The sequence below is a fragment of the Mastigoproctus giganteus genome, chromosome 8 (assembly GCF_048544385.1).
Source record: "Mastigoproctus giganteus isolate SK-2022 chromosome 8, ASM4854438v1, whole genome shotgun sequence".
NCBI lineage: Eukaryota > Metazoa > Arthropoda > Arachnida > Uropygi > Thelyphonidae > Mastigoproctus > Mastigoproctus giganteus.
In genome coordinates this window covers 219,081,231-219,093,853 of record NC_143582.1, presented here as the reverse complement: position 1 = coordinate 219,093,853, position 12,623 = coordinate 219,081,231, and the positions used below count along the sequence as shown (strand labels likewise).

Genomic DNA, 12,623 nt, shown 5'->3' with positions numbered 1-12,623 from the left:
TCCATCAGGATGTAATGATCCAATTCTCATTGGACAGAATTTCACAAAATTTTATATTTATTTCTTCTAGAAAGATTTGTCAAGACACCACAGATTTCATTAAAATCAGACAACTAGGAATTTGGCAGCTATTATTTTATTTTTTTTTTTCATATATATATAATATTAGCTATCTAGATATGATATATTGTAGCTGAAGCTCTGGATATTATATTTGTTGCTGTTTGCTTATTGGAGGAATGAAGGAACAATATGTTAGATGTGCAGAAAAGAAGCATTCTTGGCTCTTTGTGAACAAACATGCTTTTTTGAGGCACTCATTTTTTTGTTACCAATTCTCTAAACATATAAACCATAAATTATTACTATTTTATTTTTATATTAATCAGAGCAGAAATGCAAAATATATGTTATATTTCAACTGTTATTAAAATCCAGAAGGAAATAAACAAAATATATGACAAAAATCTTGACAGCATACTGTGGTCTTATTTGTGTAATTTTCCTTCTGGATTTTAATTTTTATTAAAAATCCAGAAGGAAATAAGTAAAATATTACAAAACATTGAGCGAATATTACATAGTGAGATATGTGTATTGAAGTGAAAACAATTGCAGTGCACATTGCTTATTGTGATCAAAGATAATATTATCACTTTTATGAAGTCTCAACAGACATATACTAATACATAGAAAAGATGTCATTTATTGTAATCAGTGCATCAGTTTATATTATCACTTTTTTGCCTTATTGCAGCCTACATGTGAAGTGGAAGATTTGTTCAGATTAAATTTTGTTTATACTCCGGCACGACAACCAAGTCAGTAGAGTTTACAATAAATCATCAATAAAAATATTTATCGTATTTAGTAGTCATGGGCTTGAACCCCGGTCCACTCAAGGAACGCGTGCTATGCACTCTCGCTCCTGACCACTCGGCTACGTCAGGCCTAGGTTTGTTCTTGAACTCTGACATGTTGTATTGCTAGTTACCGATATTACTTTCTACAGTTCATGTGGTTGTCAGTGTCATTACTCTGTGAAAGAAAGTACTGTACTCCTACCAATCTGACTGTATTCTTGCTTTTAATATTTTATTTATTTGTTTTTAATGGTTTGTATGGATTTCCAGAAATGTTATAGCAGTTGCATTTTTATTGATGAATTTCTGAAAGAAATAGTTCACAATCAAATTAATGTATTTTATATTGCTTGATTTTGACATTTTCTTCTTTCTGTCTATGGACTTTTTTTATGTACACATTTTTTCTCTGCATAAATAAACAATGCTGAACAACTGCATTCTAGTTTCTTCAGTTATTGTTATCACTTTAGCTGAATCCCAAAGTGATCATAATAAGCAGCATCCACTGTACTTTTATATATCATTAACTAATCAATTAGTAATTAATTGGTAACAAGACAATTAATTATATATTTTTAACTTCTATTAATCACAGAAGAAGAAAAAATTCAATTAATTTAAGGATTAAAATTGAATGTGCCTGAAATGTGATGCACATATGCATTACCTAATTTCTTATGCAGTGGCAGTTAGAAGTATATTACTGAAGTTTTTTGATGTTATGTTTACTTATGATTTTGAATCTTTCTTTGGTCAAGTTAAGGTATTGTTGATTTATTTCTCTGCATATTTAAGTTTAATTACAATATATATATATCCACATATATATTGTAATTAAACAATTACAGTATATATTAAACCCACACATTTGAATTTTGCTTCATTAAATTGCTTGTTTGCATTTGGTTTCCTTCCAAATCAGCAGAGCATTACATGCATCTCATAATTTGAGTAGTAATGTATCACTGTGAGACTGATTTCTGCATACATTATAGATACAACTCTATTGAATGTGGCATATTCTTGTATCCTAAATTCAGTAATTTTCTTATAATTCTGTTCTTTGACCTTTGCAAGGTTAAATATTTGCTCTCACCAGGCAGGCATTTAATTACTGTGCAGTATCTTAACTTATGTAAAAATGATATTTTTACATAAAGTTTGAAAATTTTGGATTTGGTATTACCTTTTGTATGTGGGATTTATCAAAATTTGTGTATGTTTTACCATTTCTGTATTTAAAATTATAATTAAATATGAAATTATGAGGACTATTCAAAAGCTAATAAAAAGTAATATGACTGTGAACAAAACTCGTTATTTTAGCAGAGAGAAATTGCAACTTAGCAAAGAATGTGCATTGGCATCATATCATTAGGCTGTTTGTAATACTTTCAGTTATTATCAATTGTAAATAAACATTGAAGTGTTACACATATTGAATTTGTCTACACGTGTGCAAATGGAACAAAGTGAAACTACAAATTCTGCTTTCTCCTCATGAAATTATTGAAAGAATCCCTCCATCTTCTCTTGTGCTCTTTATAAACCATGCCAAATGAACTTTCAGGCTCCTCTGACTTCTTGTCCGCCCACAAGCAGTAATGGGCTTGTTAGTTTGGTAGTTTTTCCACTGAAATGGAATCAAGCATGGAACAGTGTTATATGATCAGGGTTTTGTGTTCACTTGAGGGGCGACTTCTACAGAGATATTCTATATGATTCCAGAAACCTGTGGTGAGAAAAGTATGTCATTAGTGCTTCCTGTTGCTGTAAAGTATTTTCTGAAGGCAGGAATCCATAGTGGATAAACATTGAACTAGATGACCTTTGACGTCCTGAAATAAATGTTTGGTGGACATATCTGTTGCTATTGTTTGCAAAAGTCATTGCACAACTGTTCATGAATGCACTGACATGTTATCGGTTTTAATAGGTAATGCACATGGACTCTTTCAAAGAGACTTAGCAATTAAATGTGTATATAACTATTAAAGTCTCACATTGTTAGCTCCCTATCAAATGGAGCGTAAGTCATCCTACTCATTCCTAGTGCAAGTATCAAGAACTTATAGATGGTTTTGAAGAACCTGGTAATACATTTTCTTTATACCATCACTACTGTTGCCAAATTATAGGTATTTTATCGCGATCCCACTACCAAACAACAAAGAAGCCAGTGGAAAGTTTCTTGCTCTGTGACTACAAATAAATGCCAAAGCAACAAAAAGTGCTGGAAGATATGTTATGGTGTGTGCAGGCTGCTAGAACAGCTCATAAGGTTCTGTCATTCATATATAGGAACTTTGCCAGTAGGGACACAGAGGTGATTATCTTATTGTATAAGGCATTGGTTAGCCACTTCTTAAATAATACATATGGGCCTGGAAGCCTCATTTTAAGGAAGATTTTGATCTTTTGGAATGGCTGCAGAGAAGAGCAACCAGAGTTAACAGCACAAAGGGGTTCTCTTACCACAAAAATCTTTGGTTCTGCAAATTGCAGCATTTGAAAACTGGACACTTGTGAGGAAGCTTTTAAATGGATTGAATAAACTTAATGATGATGGTGATATTCTTACTTTTTCTTGGACAACACACAAGGAAACAAATTTAAATTGAAAAAGGATAGTTGCAGGATAGATGTGCAAAAATTTACTTTCAGTCAATTTTCCAATAAATTGTTGGAACAAACTACTTTCAGATTTTAAGAAGAATTAGAGATGTTATTAGAGGGGATGGGCAGTGAGGTGGGTATTTTTAATTTTTTTTTAGTTGATGCTTGTTTCTTAACATCCTTTGCCGCTACTACTACTACTAATAAGAATGATAATTTTTACCAGTCAGACATCCTCTACAAATGTGCAGTATAACAGCATTTCACTGTCGATGATACTATGCCTGTATTTTGTACACATTACTACAACATTTTACACAAAAGTGGACATTCTCTTTCATCACAATATTTTGCATCCTCGTGTATTTCTGTCTCTGTATTTCCAGTTTTCTGCAGCAGGAAAGCACCAGATTTTTACCACATTCTCCATATAGTTTAGATTTGACACCTGTGAGTTTTGGTTCCTTCCAGAATGGAAATAAAATGTTGGGGGACCTAACCACTTTCCATTGATTGAGTGATGCATAAAGGCCATGGAGGATGTTTTCTAAAGAATACTTTAGACCAAAATTAAAGGTGTTTCTAAAGAATATTTTGGGCCATCTATTGTGGGTCAGACAATTGTGAGATAAGTAAATTATATATAAAGCTTGATACTTGGAAGAACAACAAGTGCTATAGGTTTTGGTGCCTTTTGTGTTTGGGGTTTTCATAAAAAAAAAAAAAAAAAAATTAAATATATCACACTGCTGTATATATACTTGTCTTATTACTTTTTGAACAGCTTTCTTATATTTCATTTTGGTTATCCAGTGAAATTAAAGCTAATCATGGAAAAGACTTAACAGAAAGTGAAAATTAAATACAGAAGTTTTATTAGATAAATGTTGTTTTATCTAATAAAGCATTAAAGTTTATTATGATAAATAACTTGAACACATGTTATGCCTTTTTATCATAGCACTAGAATCATTTCATATAAATAATTGATTTTTTTCTTTTGAATTGTAGGCTGAAGTTGCCCCTTGTGTTTCGGACATGCCTGTTTCTTGGGTTAGATATCTTGACATTTCTCCAGAAGGTTAGTACTCTTATGATTCCTTATCATAAATAGTATTGAATTTTGCCAAGCAGATATTTCATTTCTCTTTTTGACAATTTTTTTACATATTTTGTTATAACTTATATTACCCCTCAATATCTTAAAATATTTAGTACCTGAAAATGAATATTTTATTGTAATACTGTATATAATTTATCTAATAGTTCATCTGTTTGGGTTGATTGAGAGAATGGAGGATCCACTCAGCAGCCAGAAGATCCAACTGTGTCCTGTCTCAGTTCACTCTCCTAAAATTATAGTTGTATTCATAAAATCTGTTCTCTTTTGTTTTGTGATTGATTATTTCACTGTCAAAATAATAGAGTAATGTTCAGACCTTACTAGATTCTCTCCATACAAAATGGCAATATCAATATTAGAGAATACAAGGTCAACATAACTATCAAATTGCATTGGTACTCTACATTTCTGCTGAAGATTCTGTCTGTAAAATATTTATTCAAGAAACAATGGTAGGCCATCTGTTCTTTTATAATTCCTGTTTAAATTTTGGCCTCTTTCATATTGTGCATTGAAATCCTTTAATATGAAAATAACTGAATCTTTTGGTTTTGCTTTTATAAAATGTTTTCAATTTGTTTCTAATTTCCTTAATATGCACTTTGTTGCTGGAGTGGATAAATAAACTAGTATTATTAGCATTAGCATTAGTAGAGGCACATGATGCAAGAAAGCAAGCTTATACAGCATCAGCCAAAAAAAAAAAAAAAAAAACCCTTCCCATTTCACTGATCTATTCATTCCAAATGTTTGTCTAGTTCTGCCTTGAATTTATTTAAGCTATCAACTTCCACAACATGATTATAATTATGATTATATAATTATTATTTATTCTCAATTTTGTATAGAAAAAAAAAAATACTTCACAAGAGAGAAAAAATCTTTAAAAAAAGAGAGAAAATTACATATTTTTTCTCTCTCTCTCCCCTCTCCCTAATTAAATTAAAGCCACTTGGCAAAATTTCCTCATCCAGTATGCTTGGTTATAACCAGATCTCTCTACAGGCTAGAATATCATAATCATGACTATAAATACTAACTTTAAGTCTCTACTGATAGCCCCAAAATATTTCTATGTATTTGATAGTAATTTTTAAAATTATTTATATTTTTCTTGATTTCATTTGAGTATATAGTAGATAATGTGTTGTTAGATTTATGTTACTTTGCTTAAATAATTGCAATTGCTATATAGTAGAAAATTTTTTGCTAGCTCCTTCACAACCTTCAGGACTGTCTTCTTCCTTTTGATTGTTTTTATTGTACTTTCTTTTCATTTCATTATACGAAAGGGCTGCACAAATAATTTTTCTTCAGGAAAATTATTTGGTTTTAATATCTGTGGAAGATGATTATGAGAATGATACCTTAAAGGATGAATAGGTGTTAGGGTATAATGATTTCATTTTAATGACTTTTATTGTGATATTAAATTTATCTCTGAAGTAATCTTCCAGATCTGATCATTATTAGCAAAGTCTTTATCACATTGATTATTAGCTGTTTCTGACTAACTAGCTCTTTCGTTGTGTCCGTGTTTGCTTTTATAATATATGTAGTTTAATTTTTATTGCCATAAAAATGTCTGGTACTTAATAGACTTTCATGATGTTTGAAAATGTTATTCTCAATCTCAGTATTAACTTTCAGGGGCTGAGCATTTTTGTCTTTTCTTCATTGGAGCTTCTTTTTCAGGAGTAACTTTTGCTGGGCATTTTGGTTTGGCGCTGGGCCCATTGTTGTTTTCTGTATTTATTAATGATATTGATGAAGATATATCAGGTTTATTGTCTAAGTTTGCAGATGATACAAAAGTCGGCAGGGTGGTTATTGATAATAATGATATGCTATTGCAACAAGATCTAGAAAAATTAGGCGGTTTGGCTGAGAAATGGCAATTGAGGTACATTGATGAATGCAAAGTATTGCATATGGATAGAAGTAATCCCAGAATAATGTACCAACTGTGTGGTACCACACTCAATGTAGTGAAAAATTAAAAAGGCCTGGGGGTAATTGTGCAGTTAGATAAGAAATTCTCTGAGCAGTGCAGAAAGGCTGCCAGGACAGTACATCGGGTTTGTCAATGATATACAAGAATTTTGCTAGCAAGAATAAGGAGATGATTATTTCATTGTATAAAGCAATGGTCAGGACACATCTTGAGTACCATATACTGGTCTGGAGGCTTCATTTTAGGAAGGATGTAGAGCTGCTGCAGCAGATACAGAGAAGAGCAACAAGATTAGTGAGGGAGAACAAAGCCCTTACCAAGAAAAGCTTCAGTTCTTCAAATTGCAGTATCTGGAAACTAGGCCCCTACAAGGAGATATGATTGAGGTTTATGAGGCTTTGAATGGATTAAGCAAGCTCAGTGCTGATGGGATTCTTCCACTTGCTCAGACTACACACATCAGCAGGCATAAATTCAAATTGAGGAAGGATAGTTGCATAATAGATGTGTGGAAGATTTCCTTTAGTCAACGGGTGGTTGATTGCTGGAACAAACTTCCCTCTGATGTTGTGAAAGTGGATAACTTGAATAAATTCAATGATAAAGTGGAAAAATTATTGGAAGGGATGTATAGGTGAAATAGGATTTTTTTGGCTAATGCTGCATAAGCTTTAAAAAGTTACTAATGAAAAAAGTTATTAGATTTAAGTTACTAATAAAAATGTTTTTCTAAATCATTTAATCTAAACCAGCAAATGAAAATTCAGCAGTTATCATCTTTTTTTTTTTTTCATACATACCACATAAGTTATCTATTCACTGTAGTTGAACCACTGGATATTACATTTATAGCCATGCACCAACTGGAGGAATGAATGAACAATATGGCGGATGCACAGAAAAGAAAATTTTTTAGTTTAAGCACTACACAAGTTAAAGTGGTTATTTTTTGATGAGCTTATTTTTTTGTTATTACTTTACTAAATATATGAATATAATAAATTATTACTGCATATTTATTTTATTACTCACAGAAGATCCATGAAATACATGTTATATTTCATTTTATTAAAATCCAAGAAGCAATAAGTACATTGTAATAAAGATGAGTGAATATCATGTTGTGGAGTATGTGCAGTGAAGTGAAAAGAATTACATTTTATATTATTAGTTATTAAATAGTAATTAATTGGTAAAAAGTTAATTAATTATTTACTTTTCACTTCTGTTCATCTCAGAAAATGAAAAATTCAATTAATTTTTCTGTCTGAAATGTAACATAATGCATACATTATCTCACCTGTTTCTTTTTCATACATAGAAGCAAATTAATTTGATCTAATTTAGGTGTTATTAAATATTTTTAAATTGAAATATTAAATGTTATAAATTATTAATATTATTAAATATTACATTTAAATATGTTTATTTTTATATTTTTAATCATAATGCTTTGTGAAATTTTAATTTTTTGTATAGATTTTGAAGGAAAATATCCAGGTAATCAAAAAGAAAGATTTTATAAACGTGTAAAGGTTGAAAAGTTTTCCCCATACTTCCACTGTGATGGAGTAATAACCAGAGTGTTAGTCTATGTAGACAGAGAATGTAAGTTTTCTCTATGATAATTTGTTTTATAGGCAGTGTTTATTTTTATAATTTTTATTGTATAAAGAATAGTTTTAATTTTACCCTTGTAGAAACAAGCTTTAGCAGAACTTTAGCAGAAAACTAAATGATAAAAGCCTCTAAAAACTATAAAACTGTTCTCAAGGGATGTACTGTATTTTGTATATTAACACTGTGAACACAATCATCACTTTCTGGAGAAATTAATATATGGGGATTAAGGATAATTATACACTAACAGAAAAGACCAATAAACCGGAAACTGCAAATTGTTTTATGGTAGTGACCTCCAGAAATGTTCTCTAGAAAAATGTCACGAAGGTGATAATGACTAGTGAGTCAACAGCAGGGATTCACAAAAAGGAATGGAAACGTTTAAAATTACACAATGGCAGGGTTTTCCCAGCACAAAAGTTCAAAAATACCATTTTATGTGAGATTTCCAGGAATTCTCAAACCATGTTAGAGTGAAACCTTGTTGTAGAAGTACTGTGTTATACTGGGATTGCCTGTATTTATATTGCTTTACATTATGGCAGCTCCCTTGGATCAACTTTCTTTAGGTGCTAAATAAGATTACTTTTACAATTAAATTATTGTAAAGTTTATTTAAATATTACCTAATTAAATTTTATTAACTGTATGATAAAGGCCAAATCCTTCTGAAAATTATAATGAATTATACATACTTAAGTTCTGCAAGAGTAAGGAGTGTCATTATTTCATTATACAAAAAAAAAAAAAAAAAAAAAAAAAAAAAGACATTTTTTACAGCACTCAATAAGGACAGTGGGTACTTCTAATTTTCAAAGCTTGAAGTAAAAGAACTTTCTCAGAAACGTTAAAAGTGCATAGTTTACCACCACCAGTGTTTTCCTTTTGAAGTAATTCCACTCTATAGAGGGAATTATACAGACAAATTATACTGCCAACCACCTGTTTCAATAAACACTAAAAAAAAATGATTGGTGGTATTAGCATCACATACATTAGCATTAGCATTAGCATTAGCATTAGTAGAGGCATATGATGCAAGAAAGCAAGCTTATTCAGCATCAGCCAAAAAAAAAAAAAAAAACACACCACTCCCATTTCACCCCTCCGTTCGTTCGAAATACCTGTCCAGTTGAGCCTTAAATTTGTTTAGGCTATCAACTTCAACAACAAATGATGGAAGTTGGTTCCACCAACCAACCACCCGCTGGCCAAAGGCAAATTTCCGCACATCTATCCGACATCCGTCCTTCCTCAATTTGAATTTATGCCCTCTGAGGTGATTATTCTGAGCAAGAGGAAGAATCCCATTGGCATTGAGCATGCTCAAACCATTCAAAGCCTTATACACCTCTATCAGATCACCTCGCTGGTGCCTAGTCTCCAGACTCTGTAATTTGCAAAACTTAAGCTTTTCTTCGTAAGAGCAACCCTTTGTTCCATTCACTAATCTTGTTGCCCTTCTCCGTACCCGTTCCAGCAGCTCTACATCCTTCTTGAAATGAGGCTTCCAGACCTGTATACAGTACTCAAGATGTGGCCTAACCATTGCCTTATACAAGGGAATAATCACCTCCTTATCCCTGCTAGAAAAATTCCTGCATATCATTGACAAGACACCATGAGCTACTCTTGCAGCTCGTCTGCACTGCTCAGAGAACTTCATATCTGCCTGCACAATTACCCCCAGGTCCTTTTCATTTTCCACCACTGTCAGTGTAGTACCGCAGAGTTGATACGTTGCTCTGGGGTTACTGTTTCCCATATGTAGTACTTTACATTTGTCAATGTTAAACTTCATTTGCCACCTCTCAGCCCATCTGTTCAACCTTTCCAGATCCTGTTGCAGCAGCATAGCATCAGTAGTGTCCTTAACAACCCTTCCAACCTTTGTATCATCTGCAAACTTGGACATTAAACTTGATATACCATCATCAATATCATTCATAAACACCGAAAACAACAACGGACCCAACACTGAACCCTGAGGAACTCCACTAATAACATTAGTCCACGTTGAGCAGTGTCCATTGATTACCACTCTCTGTCTTCTGCCACTCAACCATCCCCTTATCCATAGCAGCAATTTGCCTCCAATGCCACACTGCTCCAATTTGTGCAGCAGTCTTCCATGTGCAACAGTATCAAAAGCCTTTCTAAGATCCAAATATATAATATCAAAGTTATTCCCTGCATTCAGTTCTTTTGTGACTACATCATAGTATCCAATCAAATTGGTCAGGCAAGACCTGCCCTTAACAAAACCATGCTGCGTCCGAGCTATAACTGAAGTCTTGTCTAAATGATCCTGCAGTGCTTCTTTAACCAGTGCCTCCATTAATTTTCCTGGAACAGAAGTTAAACTAACAGGTCTATAATTACTTGTGTCAGCCTTTGATCCTCCTTTGTGAATTGGGGTTACATTTGCTCATCTCCAATTATACATGTAAAGTTACACTTTTTACAGGCTAATTGCTATTTATTTAAATGATCCAGCATGAAAGTAGCTCATAGATAGCATTGCAGTTTGAGAGATCAATGCGTTAATGTAACGATTTTGTTCTTTGCTTTCCTCTATTTATAAAATATCAGTTTAAACCCTCTGGTTATAGGATTAAGCTGTTATTGTTGGCAGTTGTGTTCATTTTTGTAATGTGTCTAGGCTGTGGGGATGATTTTTATACAACATTTAAATGCATATAATAAGATAATTTATAAATATTTCTCATTAGTTTATTTTCATAATCATAATGTTATAATACTACAGACTAATTGCAATGGTTACTTAGGCAATAAACTATTTTTTAATCAAATAAAATTTGCACACTTCACTGCATATGATTTTGACCATGAGGATCATCCTAGCCTAGTCGCAGATTTTTAATTGTATATTTTAAATTGCATAGCATAACCTGATATACGATATACAATTATGCTGTATACAACAATATACAGTAATGTTATCAAATTTATTTACTAGGCACCTCCATAGCCAGGTGGGCAGGAGCAGCAGTGCATAGCACACGCTTCTTGATTAGACCGGGGTTTGAGCCCATGACCACCAAATACGGAGGATGCGGAAAGGTCAGGGAATGACCACCGCATATCCCCGGAGCAATATGGCCTTAGTTGCTAATGCTCCTAAAAACCAAATAACAAACAAACTATGCTCCTAGCATTGTTGTACTTGCGTGTACAGCAATGCTCCTAGCATTGTTGTACACGCAAGTATACCTGCACCTGTTCTTACTCTTAGTTACCCTAACACAATTTGTGTATTTCCTTGTTCCATGATGACCCACAGCAAGCCTTGAAATTCCTTCTGCCTGTGGCTATTGTTCTATTAGTCTATGTATCCCCCCCCCCAAGCTAGCAGTTTTCCAACCCACCTAACACTGCCATGATAGCAAATAGAAAGGGTGCATATTCTTGCACCTTTTCTTATTCCATTCCTGTAGAACCAGTCTCTCCTGTTAATAAGCACACACCACACTGAGAAAAATTCTACCTGATGAACTTTGCATAATCTCTTCAGGGCTGAATTGATTGACAAGGCTCTCATCATACACCGATGAGGCAAAACATTATGACCACCTACCTAATATGATGTTGGTCCTCCATGTGCAGCCAAAACAGCTCGTACCTGGCGAGGCATGGATGCTACAAGATTTCTAAATGTGTCGTGTGGTATCTGTTACCAACACGTAACCAGCAGATTCTTTAACTCCCATAAGGTCCGCAGTTGAGACGCCACAGATCAGAGTTGCTCTTCCAACACAAACCACAGATACTCGATGGGATTGATGTCTGGGGAATTTGGAGGCCAGGGCAATACCTGGAAGTCTTTGTCATGTTCCGCAGACCAGTCTTGAACAGTCTGGGCAGTGTGGCATGCCACATTATCCTGCTGAAAGATGGCACCACGAGAGGGGAAGACTGTTGCCATGAAAGGGTGTACCTGGTCAGCAATGATGCTTAGGTAGGTGGTAGACGTCAGAGCGCCTGGCACATGGATGACCGGACGCAGGGTATCCCAGCAGAATATCACCCAAAGCATGACCACCACCACTGGCAGCTTGTTTTCATCCCACGGTGCATCCAGGTGCCATCACTTCCCCAGGTAAATGATGCACACGTACCCGGCCATCCACATGGTGTATCAGGAAACACGATTCATCAGACCAGATGACCTTCTTCCAATCACTCAAGGTCCAGTTTTGATGCTTGCATGCCCATTGTAGGTGCTGTTGCCAGTGAACCATAGTTAGCATGAGCACTTGGAGCGGCCTGCGGCTATGCAGCCTCATTTTCAGCATCGTTCAATATACTGTGTGTTGTAACACATTACTCCCGTCACCAGCATTCCAGTTACCGGCTAGTTGCACCATAGTTGCCCTTCTGTTGCCACGTTCCATCCGGGAGAGCCTTCGCTCACCTTGAG

General features: G+C 34.0%; 1 protein-coding gene across 1 annotated transcript in view; it reads left to right on the top strand.

The window, feature by feature from the left end:
- The window catches only part of lobo (coiled-coil domain-containing protein lost boys), an 87,384-nt gene that overhangs the window by 35,652 nt on the left and 39,109 nt on the right, over positions 1-12,623 (top strand). Inside the window, exons 6-7 of the mRNA XM_090380482.1 lie at positions 4,494-4,563; positions 8,039-8,167. Coding sequence (XP_090236608.1) covers positions 4,494-4,563; positions 8,039-8,167 — 199 coding nt within the window. The remainder of the gene's footprint in view (positions 1-4,493; positions 4,564-8,038; positions 8,168-12,623) is intronic.